Below are 14045 nucleotides of genomic sequence, written 5' to 3' on the forward strand. Positions count from 1 at the left end.
CTTAACTTCATTATTAGTAATGTTTTATATCATGCAAAAACCCAGGGCCTTAATGTGTGTTAGCAGGTGCTCCACTATTAAGTCACTGTTCTAGCATCAATTATGTACAGGCTGGCCTTAAATTGATTATGTAGCCAAGGATGTCCTGCAACTCCCCACCCCCCCATTTCAATTTGTTACATTTGTTATATATGTGTTCATGATGTCTGTGTGTGTGCGCATGTGTGCGTGTGCACGTACTTCCATGTGCATGTGAAGGTCATACTGTGGGACTTGGCTCTCTTCCTCCACCATGTAGGTTTGGAGGACTGATTCAGTCGTCAGGCTTGGCAAAGAACCTTTCCCCACTGAACCATCTTACTGGCTTCCTGCTTTAGGGATCTTCTTTATCTTTTTAAAAAAAATTTCAGTACAGTGCCTTTTGTAACCTATTTATCAAGGAATATTTCTTTTAAAATATATCTTTGCATTAATGCATTGTGTTGAACTGTTTATCCTGAAATCCTGGTTATCTCTTTACTACTGAGAACAGGACTGAACTGGCCACCTGGGACTAGTCAGCCCCAGTGGATTGTGTTCTGAAAGAACTGTAATAGGTTCCTGGCTCTCTGGTGTTTTTCTTCAGGTGCCCACGGGAACAACCTCATTGCTGTCCTAGCCAAGTATATCTACCACAGACACGACCCAGCTTTGCCGCGTCTGGCCATCCAGCTGCTGAAACGTTTGGCCACGGTAGGATCTGGGTTGCTAGGCAGAGTCCTGCAGCATGAGCTTCCCCCCACTGCTCCCCAGCGCTCTCCCACTGTGTTTCATTTCATCCTCCTGGGAGTGCATTTGTGTATGGGTGTGTGCACTGGACTGCAGGTGTCCACTGAGTCTAGAAATGTCGGATCCCCAAAGTAGAGGTACAGGAAGGAGGGTGTACGTGCTAGGGATTAAACTCACTTTTTCTGTAAGCGGTACCTACTCTCTTCTCCCAGTCAGCTCTCCAACTCAGTTTTCTTTTTAGATTTACTTATTTTTATGTGTATGTGTCTGTGTGTATATATGGAAGTATGTACATCTCCTGTGTGCCTGGTGTCCAAAGAGTTGGAGAAAAGGATTTGAATCCATTGGAACTGCAGTTACAGATGGCTATAAGCTACCATGTGGGTGCTGGGAACCAAACCTGAATTCTGTACAAGAAAAAGTGTGTGTTTGTTTGGGTTGGGTTTTGAGACAGAGTCTCATGTCCAAGGTGGCCTGAAACTCATAGAGTTCTGCCTGCCTCTGACTTCTGTGATTAAAAGTGTGTGCTACCATGTCTGACTAAGAGCAAGTGTTATTAAACACTGAGCAGTCTCTCCAGCCCCTACACTTTGTACTCTTAACATCAAATTTTATGTCCTTCCATCAGTCTAATAGACAGACAGATACTTCATTTTTTACTTAATTCAGACATGAGACACATGTAACATGTGACAGCTGGCACACGTGTAGACATGCACGTGGTGTGGAAGCTGGAGGTGAGCAGTGGGTGTCATCCTCAGTCACTGTCCCTAAGACAGTCTCATTGCATCTGGAGCTCGCTTGTTGGCTACCCTGGCTCGGCAGCAAGCCCACACTCCTGGCTCGGCCTCCCCAGTCCTGGGGTTAGTGCTCTTCTAGCCCAGCTTGTGCATTCAGCTAAGGTTCCGAGCTCGTTCTCATGCTTGTGCAGCCGGCACTTGTTAATTGGCCATCTCTCCAGCAGTGACTGTCTTTCTTCTGTAAATGCTTTCACCTCAGAAACTTACGTCTGTGTTGTTCTCTTATTTTACATCAGTGCCCCTCTGCAGAACCCCACTGAAATTTTTCTCGACCTAGAATCCTAAACTTGTTTGTCGTGGTCTCCAGGTGGCCCCAATGTCAGTGTATGCTTGCCTGGGCAGTGACGCAGCTGCCATTCGTGATGCCTTCCTGACCCGCCTTCAGAGCAAGATCGAGGACATGCGCATCAAAGTCATGATCCTGGAATTCCTCACAGTTGCAGTAGAGACACAACCAGGTCTCATCGAGCTGTTTCTGAATCTAGAGGTGAAGGATGGCAGCAATGGCTCCAAGGTCAGCCTGGACTATGGGTGAAACCTGGTGAGGGCTTCTTGGAAGTGCTGTCATGGAACTTGAATGCCCATGTGTCCCTGCTGTAGGAGTTCAGCCTTGGTGTGTGGAGCTGTCTCCATGTGGTGCTGGAGCTGATTGATTCCCAGCAGCAAGATGGATACTGGTGCCCACCTCTGTTGCATCGTGCAGCTATTGCCTTCCTTCATGCCCTGTGGCAAGACCGTAGGGACAGTGCAATGCTTGTCCTCAGAACCAAGTATGTTCCCTCTGGGTGCTAGCTGACATGTGAGCTTGACTGATCTTGTCTATAAAAATGGAAGTAGGTTTCTTGTGAGTTTACCAGATTAATGCCTGGAACACATAGCACACAATTCAGTACCAGGGACTCTTAGATGTCTTTTTCTTTCTATTTCTTTATTTGCTTTTTTGGGGGACAGGGTCTCACTGTAGGTGTGGGTGATCTGGAGCACGTTATGTAGACCTGCAGCCCTCTGCTTCCCACCTGCAAATGCAGAGATTAAAGGTTTTTAGCACCACACCTGGCCAGGGATTTTTTGTTTGTTTGTTTGTTTTTGGGTTTTGGTTTTTCGAGACAGGGTTTCTCTGTTTAGTCCTGGCTGTCCTGGAACTCACTCTGTAGACCAGGCTGGCCTCGAACTCAGAAATTCGCCTGCCTCTGCCTCCCAAGTGCTGGGATTAAAGGTGTGCGCCACCACTGCCTGGCTGTTTTGATTTTTTTTTTTTTTTTTTAACTTAATTCTATTTTATATTCAGTGGTGTTTTGCCCGAATGTACATCTGTGTGCGGGCATCAGATCCCTTGGAACTGAGTTACAGGTATAGATGTGAAGTAACATGTGGGTGATGAGAATTGAACCCTGGTCTTCTGGAAGAGCAGCCAGTGCTCTTAACTGCAGAACCATCTCTCCAGCCCCCTGGTTTTCATTTTTAAATAGTTTTAAAAAAAAAATCAAGGGTTGTTTTGTTGTTTTGTTTTCTTTTTTAAGTTTTTCTATGGGTGCAAGCACATGTCACACAGTTATATGTGGCCATAGGACAACCTCTGTGATGTGGGTCCCTGGAATTGAACTCAGATCATCAGTGTTGGTGGTTGGTGCCAAGTCTTCTCACCAGCCCCAGTTGCACTTTTCTTTTTTTCTTTCTTCTTTCTTCTTTTTTTCCTTTTTTATGGGGGGGAGGGTGGGGGTGAGATGGTTTCTCTGTGTAGCTTTGGCTGTCCTGGAACTCGCTCTATAGACCATGCTGGCCTCTGCCTTTGCCTCTGGAGTACTGGGATTAAAGGCTTGGGCAACTACTGCCTGGCCCCCAATTGCACTTCTTAAGTAGAAGATGAAGTTTTATTTATGGACTTCTTATGTTTATATAAGAATAATTGATTTATGAGAAACATTTTAGATTTGGGACATTAAAGTATAAAAAAATACCAGCAAGGGGACTAGAGAGATAAGGGTCGTGGGAAGGAAAAAGCGGCATTTCAACACGTGTTTTTGTCCTAGACCCAAGTTTTGGGAGAATTTAACAAGTCCGCTGTTTGGAACTCTCTCTCCTCCTTCAGAGACATCTGAGGTGAGCTATATGGAGGGTATGGCAGAGGTTAGGGTCCCTGAGCAGAAGGGTTGGTCTGTGGCGTCATGAAAAGGACCCTGCCTCGAGTTTTTACATGCAGCCCCATCTGCAGAGCAGTGCCTGCTTCCTGTCCTCTGGAAGCAGACGAACAGGGCTGCTCTGGGTGGGAAGTTCTAGCCTCTTCACATTGTGGACATGTCGCCCTGTCCATTGGCATTTGCTCTTTGCATTCCATAAAGATGTGTTTACTTGCTTTCTGAGTTTTAGAAAACAAGGCCCGTGTGTCAGCAGGGGTGGAGGTGGAGGTGTTTCTGCATGTAATTAGTGTGTTTTGCTCTCCCCTCCACAGCCCAGCATCCTCGAAACCTGTGCCCTAATCATGAAGATAATATGTTTGGAGATATACTATGTAGTTAAGTGAGTCCTTTCCCCTTCAGATGGTTTTGTTGTTGTTAGTGAGTGGTACTGGGGGTCAGAATCCAGGTATTTTGCAGGCTGAGCAAGTGCTCCGCCACTGAGCCATGTCTCTAGCACTCTCCCATGGGATTTGAACCAAGGATGGGGGGTGGTAGATGGTGGAGGCCTATCCCTGAGGGCATGGTCGATAAGCAGGGCACACGGGAGGGATGGTCTGGCTCATTTATGGAGGGTCAGTGAACTGTTCCTGACCAATGCACTGATGGCATTTATGCTGTCAGAAGAGTTATTGAGCAGATTCCATGTTACTGAGATTTGATGGAGTAGAGGCTTTTCTGCAAGGCCCCAGTCTTGCTCATTTCTTTGGAGCTGATTCTAGAGCTAGCTGCCATGTGCTCATCTCAGCTCCATCTACTTCTGAATCCTGACTCACTCGGGTTTGTATTTTGTATAGGGGCTCATTAGACCAGTCATTAAAAGATACACTCAAGAAGTTTGCCAGCGAGAAACGCTTTGCCTACTGGTCAGGTTACGTCAAGTCTTTGGCAGTTTACATGGCTGAAACAGAGGGCAGCAGCTGCACGTCCTTGCTAGAGTATCAGATGCTGGTGTCCGCCTGGAGGATGCTTCTCATCATCGCTACCAGTCACGTAAGCACCTCGTGGGCACCGCACCTGGCTTTTGCTTATTAGGAAGCAGTGATTTGCTGAGGTGCCTAGCACATGTACTCCTGGGTTTAAAGGAAATGAGAGTTTGTCCCTGAAATGCAGACACTGTATGCCAAAAGATGGGGATGGGCAGGTGCTTGGGGACAGGACAGAGAAGCAATTCCAAACCCGTCAGACCCCCGAAGGCTTTCCTGGTGTTGGGCTTGGATAGGTCTAGGGTATGCCTCTCAGAAGTAGTTGCCTCTGGGGCTGTGCCTTCTGGACAGACACTGTAGGTGTCTGACACATCTGCAGCTGCAGCAGCCCAGATCTCTTAGAGTGCTGTGTGTTCTCATTGATTCTAGGAGAAGGACGGAGGCCACTGTCTCTTCACTGTGTAGTGAGTTTTTACATTTTTTACTTATTATTAGTGTATGCACCTGTGTGTGGAGGTCAGAAACAATTTTGTGGGGTCAGTTCCACCTTTATGTGAACTCCGGGGATTGAACTCAGGCCATCAGGCTTGTGCAGCAAGTGCCTTACCCATTGAGCATTTATTTCCCCAGCCGTGGTTTAAAGAGAGAAAGTTGGTGTTGGGAAGAGTTGGCACCATTGTGTTTATTATAGCACGTGGTGTTGAACTGTTTGTTCTTCCTCTGGGCCATATCTTATTGATTACAGTCGAACCTGGCATGTGCCTCCTTGTTCCAAAGACCTTGCCCATCTGTCTGATTTGTTCTCCAGTGCAGGCTGCCTATAGACCCCTGAGTCTCCAGACCTACTGGAAGACTTGCCTGCCTGATAGGGCCTGTCGCTGCCTTTTAGAATCCAGCAATAGCCTGGTGAGGTGGCACATGCCTTAATCCCAGCACTCACTATGCAGAGGCAGGTGAGGCTCGGAAGTTTGAGGCTGGCCTGTTCTATGGAGTGAGATTCAGGACAGCTAGAGTGACACAGTAAGACCCTTGGGGGGTTGGGGGGGAAACCCAACCAAACAGCAGTTCTCAAGTTGTATCTCTCTGCCCTCTGCCTTCTGAGAAACTGACCTGATGAACCTTAATTCCCTCCCTCTCTCCTTCCCTCCCTCCCATGGCTACTAAAATATTTGTTCTGTACCTGCAGGCACTAGAGATATTATAGCTAGACTTTGGCTACTTCTCCACCCTTTTTCTTCTACCCTTCAAACCCTGTAACCCTAGATAGGAGAGAAAAAAAAGAATTAGAGAGGAAAGAGATCCCTCAGTAAAGTCTGAGGTCAGAAGGGAGGCAGCATTACCTTAGACCACTTCCTGCTGAGTACAGCCACAGAGATCCTGGGGCAAGTTTGATCTTTGCCATCAGAATATCTGATTTCTTCTTGTTTCTTCTTGACCACCAACAGCCCACCTATGGGCTCTAGCATTTATATACCCTCAGAAAAGTCCCCAGGATCCCTAATGTCACACATCTATCTGCAGCTCGCAAAACCACACCCCTGCCAGACCACAAGGCAAATCATAGTCAGCTGCTGTGGACAATCTGCAGCAGCCTCATATTCCACACTGGGATTAAAACAAAAGCACATGGTCTGGAGATGGTGGCTCAGGGGTTAACAGCACTGACTGCTCTCCCAGAGGTCCTGAGTTCAATTCCCAGCAAGCACATGGTGGCTCACAATCTGATACACTCTTCTGGTGTGTCTGAAGACATCGACAGTGTACTCACGTATATAAAATGAATAAATACTTAAAAAAAAACTGAAAACACATTCTTAAATATTTCTGTGTTTTTTAAAGAAGTCAAAACTTGAGAATTACCACTACAGGATATAGCAATGACTAGGCAGGGAAGGCCTGGTCACATGGTGAGTGAGAGAGGACAGCACAAGAAAGATGGCCCACAGGATCAGCTAACCATGCTCCAGAGCCTCACAGATACACTGACTCGGTTGCCTGTGCTTGGGACCTTTCTCTTGTTCCTGGGTTGCAGGGTCCCGTTCCCCCCCCCCCCCTTGATATGAGAGTTTGTTCTTAGTCTACAGTAACTTGTTATGCTGTGTTGAGTTGAACACCCTGGGAGGCCCGCTCTTTTTTTTTTTTTTTTTTTAATGGAATAGAGGAGAGGAAAGGTGTGTGAGGACTGAGATGCTGGAGGGAGGGGAAACTGCTGTAATGTATAGGGGGAGGGAGGGAGAAAAGCTGAGCAGTAGTGGCACGTGCCTTTAATCCTGGCACTCCAGTGGCAGAGGCAGGTGGATCTTTGAGTTTGAGGTCAGCCTGGTCTACAAAGTCAGTCACTGGACAGCCAGGGCTACACAGAGACACTGTGTTGAAGGGGGTGGGGAGATAAAGACTTAAGGGAGGTTAAGTTGTAAATTTACAGATGAAAATGTAACCAGATTGTAATACTTGGTGATAATGGTAATGAAGGTGCTGTGATAGCTAACAGGTAAGGTGATGCCCAGACACCTGAGTATGTGAAGAAACCTTAAGCAGAGATCGTGTCGGGCAGAGTCTAGACAGATGAAACTGCAGATGTCAAGAGCAGAAGGAGGAAGCACTTGGTATGTTCAGGACCCATTGATGAGCCAGTTGTGGTTGGCACATGGTAATGAGGAAGCTGAAGAACAAAGGATCCTGAGTTAGGATCAACATGGTAGGACCTGTTTCAAATCTGAAAAGGTTGTAGGGAGCACTGGGCTAGGGTGAGCACAGGTGGGGCTAAGGGTGATACAGCAGGTGACCTTCTGAGCCCTGGGAAGCCTGTGAAGAGTGTCGGGCACAGGAAGGATGTATGTCATTCTACAGAGGAGACGAATGTGGGCTTGATTCAGAGCAGATCTCAGGGTGAGCCAAAAAACTGCAGGGCCTGAAGCTTCATTTTCATCAGGGCCCTGTTGACTTTCCAATTTGTAATGGCTTCATGAAGCCCTTCATTTCTTGGCTGTCCCAAACATAACCCTTCTCCCACCCATTGCAGGCAGACATCATGCACGTGACTGACATGGCAGTTCGGCGCCAGCTTTTTCTTGATGTGCTTGATGGGACCAAAGCATTAGTAAGTATGCCCAGAGTTTCCCTTTCCTAAGGTCCCATAGGGAGCTCACAGTCTGGCAGTCGTCAGTGCTCAGGTAGAGGGAGGTGCCCTGGCTTCTGCTCCTGTGAGAGGTCGGGATCAGGTGAGGAGGGCCCGAGGCTGCATCTTTGTAGCTGTGTCTGCTTAGGATCAGCCAGCCTCCTGACTGCTCTGCTGCTCCTCCCCTCAGCTCCTTGTTGCAACGTCAGTGAACTGCCTCCGCCTGGGCTCCATGATGTGTACCCTGCTGCTCATCCTCCTACGCCAGTGGAAGAGGTGAGTGCCACCAGAGGTGGTGGCCCATCTGCCTCAGCACTGCCTGCTGACCCTTCCTCACAACCCAAGGGGTCTAGTATACTTCACAGGAAATGGAGCAACTCAGCAGAGCCTGCAGTGAGGGAGACTGCCTGTGGTGTCAGAGGGGCACTGGGGACAGTGAGTGAGGCATGCTGCTTCTGCCGTGTTCTTTCAGAGAGCTGGGTGCTGTGGATAAAATCCTTGGGCCCTTGACAGAGATCCTGGAAGGGGTGCTCCAGGCAGACCAGCAGCTCATGGAAAAGACCAAGGCCAAGGTGTTCTCTGCATTCGTCACCGTGTTACAGATGAAGGAGCTGCGAGGTGAGCACCAGCTCCTAACGCAGGCCCACACACATGCGCTGCCTGTGAGACTTGAGATTTCAGTGTCGGGGTTTTACCCCAGGAATGCTTTATTTCCCATTATCCCTTCCCATCCCAGTAGTATGACACCCTTCATCTTGGTACGCAACTGCCTTTCCAGCCCCTGCAGTCAGAATGGCCTGCCTTGCGTGACAGCACCCCTCCCATCTGTTCTGCAGTAAGTGATATCCCACAGTACTCCCAGCTGGTGCTGAACGTCTGTGAGACCCTCCAAGAAGAGGTGATTGCACTTTTTGACCAGACCCGCCACAGCCTAGCATCAGGCAGTGCTGCTGAGGACAAGGACAGCATGGAGACAGATGACTGCCCTCGGCCTCGGCACAAGGACCAGCGTGATGGGGTGAGGGAAGGTGGGAGCCTGAGGAGCCCAGAGCCCTGTGGGCTCAGGCCTTTGAGGGAAGCAGTTGAAGAGGTGCCAGGCTCCCAAGCCATTTCAACATAACTAGGCAGGCAGGCAGGCATCGTGGACCAGGAAGGTTGGACCCTGAAAAACCGTGAGCAGCTTCAAGTTAGCGTTTTCTGTCTGATCCCTGGCTGGGGTGAGCAAATGAGGGCAGGTGTAGGCTTGAGAGAGTTGCTTTACAGGGCAGCGCAGGCTCTTAACCAAAGGACTCTAGAAGAGGGAACGGATGCAGTATAGAACAATCTTTTCTTTGGTGGGGGCAGGGCTTAAGACAGGGTTTTTCTGTGTAGTAGCCCTGGCTGTCCTGGAACTCATTTTGTACACCAGGCTGACCTAAAACTTACAGAGATCCACTGCCCTCTTGCCTCTGCCTCCTCTGCTCAAAAGCTGGGATTAAAGACATGCTGTACCACACCTGACTAGAACATGATTTTAAAACTGTATATCAGCTTTCCCCCCACCCCCACCCCTGTAGTCCTCCTTTGTAGCCCAGGCTAGCCTCTTAACTTCCTGCCTACTCCTAAAGAGAATTTCGTGTATGTTTTGCATGATGTGAAAGCAAGTACTATTAGTGGAAAACAATACATATGTTGATACTGGGGCACAATCTTAAGTGTCTTGGTATGGGTTGTAGTCACAAATAAATGTATACTGTCTTCCTCTGTCAATCTCCACTTACTCCTCTGAAGAGTCTCTTCCTGAACCAGGGGCTCATGGGTTCTCAGGCACAGTAGAGCCTAGGGAGTCTACTGATTGCCAGCACGCCTCAAACCTGGGGATACGGGCGTATGTAGAACTGCCTTGTCACGTGGGTACTAGCACCAAACTCGAGTCCTCGGGTCTGGATAGCATTGCTTACTAATATTTATGTATCTAAGTGTTTTGTCTGCATATGTGTGTGTACACACACGCAATATGTGTGTGGTGCCCCCAGAGGCCAGAAGAGGGCAGTAGATGCCTTGGAACTACAGTTAGATATAGTTTTAAACCCCCTTTAAAATAAGAAAAGGAGTTTTGGGGGGTTTTGTTGTGTCTGTTTTTTCATTTTTAAACTGAGCATTATTTTATTTTTTTATGCATTATTTTCAACATTTTCAGAATAAAGGGAGGAACTAGAGTGCTAGGTGTACTGAGAGCGGCAAGTAACCCAATGGTGGCAGCAGCCTACTCCACCTCTCCCTGACTTTCCCCCTGCCTGCCAGCAGGTGTGTGTCCTGGGACTGCATCTGGCTAAGGAATTGTGTGAGGCCGATGAGGATGGGGACTCATGGCTGCAGGTGACCCGGAGGCTCCCCGTTTTGCCCACGCTACTCACCACCCTGGAGCTGAGTCTCCGCATGAAGCAGAACCTGCATTTCACTGAGGCTGCGCTGCACCTGCTCCTCACCCTGGCTCGCACCCAGCAGGTAAGACACCCTGCTTGTGCCAAATAGTTTCCATGCGCCTGCAAACCAGAGTTTGACTCGGATTTGTCTTCCTGCCCTTGGCAAATCTCATGCCCCATCATCTAATGATGGGTTTTTCTGTCAGGGAGCCACAGCAGTGGCTGGAGCTGGCATCACCCAGAGCATCTGTTTGCCCCTCCTGAGTGTGTACCAGCTCAGCAGCAATGGCACAGGACAGGTGAGTGCCCAGGGTCTTGCTTCTTGTAGCTCTCAGGTGACAGGTGCCCACCGTGCTGCTCTCCCCTCATTGTCCCAGTTCCCTGGTAGCAGTGAGACTTTTCATTCCAGCAACTGGGGCCACAAAGAGACTGTGCTGCTCTGAGTGGGTCCCTTCCTGTGGTGTCAATCCTGAGCCTCTTTGCCATCTGTCATAGGCACCCAGCACCTCCCGAAAGTCCCTGGATGCCCCGTCCTGGCCAGGGGTCTACCGCCTGTCCATGTCCTTGATGGAGCGCTTGCTCAAGACTCTACGCTACAATTTCCTGACTGAGGCCCTAGACTTTGTGGGTGTCCATCAGGAGCGGACCTTGCAGGTGAGGGGCTGCCTACCTCAAAGCCTTTGGCAGGTGGTTGTACGACTTGTGCTATCAACGCCCTCATCTTTGAGGGATCTTAAGAAATTTGACTTGAGTCACCTGACAAAGCGGAAACCTTCATTGTAATGCCAGCTACCTAAGCATGTGTGGGCCCAGGACCTACTCTTTATAGGTAGGGAGACATGGTGTGCGGGTCCCTGAGCATTCTCTGCTGTCCTGTCCTCACAGTGTCTCAGTGCCGTGAGGACAGTACAGAGTCTCGCCTGCCTGGAGGAAGCAGATCACACTGTGGGCTTCATCCTGCAACTGTCCCACTTCAGGAAGGAGTGGCACTTCCATTTGCCTCAGCTCATGCGTGATGTCCAGGTGGGCCTCAGACGCTGCCTCTTGGAGGGTCTGGGGAGATAAGGGGCAGGGAGTCAGTGGATAGCCTCAATGAACTGCAGGCTGTCTCTGAACATGGGCTCCTTGTTTGGGGCATAGGTCTGACTCAGGCTGCTTACTCAGGCTAGTTCTTCCCTCCAGAGTGAAGTGAGACTGGATGAGTTGAGAACTTGGATTCTATAAGGTAGACTTAGGTTCAAAACCCTCAGAAGGCCTGAAGCTGGAGGAGCCCACAGGCTTGAGAGGCAGTAGGCTGTGGCCATGGCTATTGTCTCTCTGACCTTGACCAGTCACATCCCCTCTGACCTGCAGTGTGGAAATAGTAGTAATCCCATCCTGCTGATGTCTGAGGATTGTATTGTGCCAGCAGTGTAGGGAGACATTCCAGGCCTGAGCCCTGCTGGTGGCCGTTGAGTTAGAGCATCAGTGAGGGGGAGGTATGCTGCTGTCCTGGGGGAATTCCCCCATGAGTTTTTCCTGTCCCTTCTGTGTCCCAGGTGAACCTGGGTTACTTGTGCCAGGCCTGTACCTCCCTCCTACACAGTCGCAAGATGCTGCAGCACTACCTACAGGTAATGAAGGCCCAGCCTGTCACTACTGGCAGCGCCACTCTGGGCTCCCATGACTCACCCTTCGTGTCTTGACTCTCCCTAGAATAAAAATGGCGATGGCCTCCCTTCGGCTGTCACTCCCCGAGTTCAGCGGCCATCCACCACTACCACTGTTGTGGCTACCCCATCTGGCTGCTCCTCCAAGCAGCCTAGTGCTGACACTGAGGCCTTGGAACAGCGAGCCTTACACACAGTCCAGTATGGCCTTCTTAAGATTCTCAGCAGGACCCTGGCAGCCCTCCGCCACTTCACTCCAGATGTCTGCCAGATCCTCCTGGACCAGGTACTAGTCGCCACCTCCAGACAGACACTAGCTTCCCACACTCAGCCTTGAACCGGGCTCTGCAGTATACTATGCTGTGCTTTGGAGAGTTCCCAGCAAGTTCCAGAGTGCTGTTTTGTTTTTCAGTCCCTGGATCTTGCTGAATACAACTTCCTCTTTGCGCTGAGTTTCACCACTCCCACCTTTGACTCTGAAGTGGCCCCCTCCTTCGGAACCCTCTTGGCCACCGTGAATGTGGCCCTCAACATGCTTGGAGAGGTAAGCTGGTGAGGGTCCCCGTCCCCCCCCCCCATAACTTTCCATTTGTTTTAGAAATATGCAACTCTAGCCCCTGGGGCCTAGGCCATGCTAGGGGTTCCCCTGAGTACCCTGTGAGGTGCCAGGTGGATTGGTATGCAAGACCTGTAAGTAGCTCTCTAACTGACCATTCTTAACTGCTAACTTGATTTTTGTATTGCTTCCTCTAGCTGGACAAGAAAAAGGAATCCCTCACCCAGGCCGTGGGACTCAGCACACAAGCAGAAGGGACCCGAACATTAAAGTGAGACCCAAGTCTTGAGGTCTGGGGCAGTTGTGGGCTGCTGTCCTCCCATCTCTGACTCAGCTGCATTTTGTCAAGTAACTTTGCAACATTGTCCATGCCTACCTCCCCAGGTCCCTCCTGATGTTCACCATGGAGAACTGCTTCTACCTGCTCATCTCCCAAGCAGTACGCTACCTCAGGGACCCAGCTGTGCACCCCCGGGACAAGCAGCGGATGAAGCAGGAGCTGAGCTCAGAGCTGGTATGGATGTTGGGCTGGCCAGCAGAGAAAGCTGTTTGGATGCTGCCCATGTTGTCATTTGGGGTCAGGAACAGTGGCCCTGGATCTCACTTATCTGTTTTCCTTGCAGAGCACGCTGCTTTCCAGCCTCTCACGATACTTCAGACGGGGAGCCCCCAGCTCCCCTGCTGCTGGAGTCCTGCCCTCACCACAGGGCAAGGCCACCTCTCTCTCCAAAGCCAGCCCAGAGTCTCAGGAGCCTCTGATCCAACTTGTGCAAGCCTTTGTCCGGCACGTGCAGAGATAGGGCAGTGGAGTGCTATCCACTTGCTGCACCCTACCAACCTGCACTGCAGCCTGGGCAGAGGGCACTGCCACCACAAGGCCAGCCACTGAGCAAGCAGCTCCCTTCGCCCGCCCCCTGCCCACCGCTGACAGTATTTTTATATAGCTGAAGAGGTCAACAGCATGGGCAGGGAGCAAAGGGAGCTCAGACGCCGACAACGTCCCAGGGTGGCCCTCCTTCTCTAAGCATCCCATGGCACTTCACCAGCCAGGGAGGCCCTGGGGTGCTGGCAGCACAGGACAGGCCTCTGTGTAGTGGGGGTTTTCCATGATCTATTCTTGCAGGGTTTTTTTTTTTTTTTTTTTTTTTTTTTTTTGGTAATACTGTGGTCTATTTATACAAATATTAAAAGTGCTGTTTATAGAGCCTGTGTCATGTGGCAACTTTCAGAGGCCCTGGATGTTGAGGGTACGGGGTGGCTGGAAATGGCAGGATTCTTGTTGATGGCTGACTTACCAGTACCTTCCCATTTAGTCCTGAGCAGACTATCAGGACAGGCATACAAGGGAGAGTCTAGGTCTCAGTATGTATGTAGTTCTTCCTGCTGTGAAGCCCCAGCACGCCCACTGGGACCATCTAAAATAAAACATGGCCACACTGGATACTTATAGAATCAGACTGATACAGGGATCCCTGCCTGCCACTTGCAAACTAGTACCTTGAAGAGGTAGATAATCTTTTGTCCTCGCAGCTTCAGGCTGAGCCCATAACTGTTGGCCACTGAAGCTTCCCTACTCCATAACAGGCAAGCCACTGTAGACCCACATGTGGGTCCAGGTTTAGGGATGGACGTTTTCCTTAGGTACAAAG

The 14045-nt window shown here is 49.9% G+C and overlaps 1 protein-coding gene across 1 annotated transcript in view; it reads left to right on the forward strand.

Moving 5' to 3' along the window:
• Nup188 (nucleoporin 188) overlaps positions 1–13600 on the forward strand; it is a 58966-nt gene extending 45366 nt beyond the window's left edge. The window contains exons 25-44 of the mRNA XM_034493774.2: positions 626–732; positions 1876–2082; positions 2169–2338; positions 3599–3668; positions 4018–4085; positions 4540–4735; positions 7691–7768; positions 7977–8062; positions 8259–8404; positions 8623–8804; positions 10073–10273; positions 10398–10490; positions 10687–10845; positions 11077–11214; positions 11730–11804; positions 11887–12126; positions 12253–12384; positions 12594–12667; positions 12781–12910; positions 13020–13600. Coding sequence (XP_034349665.1) covers positions 626–732; positions 1876–2082; positions 2169–2338; positions 3599–3668; positions 4018–4085; positions 4540–4735; positions 7691–7768; positions 7977–8062; positions 8259–8404; positions 8623–8804; positions 10073–10273; positions 10398–10490; positions 10687–10845; positions 11077–11214; positions 11730–11804; positions 11887–12126; positions 12253–12384; positions 12594–12667; positions 12781–12910; positions 13020–13196 — 2729 coding nt within the window. The 3' untranslated portion in view covers positions 13197–13600. The remainder of the gene's footprint in view (positions 1–625; positions 733–1875; positions 2083–2168; positions 2339–3598; positions 3669–4017; positions 4086–4539; positions 4736–7690; positions 7769–7976; positions 8063–8258; positions 8405–8622; positions 8805–10072; positions 10274–10397; positions 10491–10686; positions 10846–11076; positions 11215–11729; positions 11805–11886; positions 12127–12252; positions 12385–12593; positions 12668–12780; positions 12911–13019) is intronic.
• Positions 13601–14045: the final 445 nt, after the last annotated feature.

Source organism: Arvicanthis niloticus, chromosome 2 (assembly GCF_011762505.2).
Source record: "Arvicanthis niloticus isolate mArvNil1 chromosome 2, mArvNil1.pat.X, whole genome shotgun sequence".
Taxonomy (NCBI): Eukaryota; Metazoa; Chordata; class Mammalia; order Rodentia; family Muridae; genus Arvicanthis; species Arvicanthis niloticus.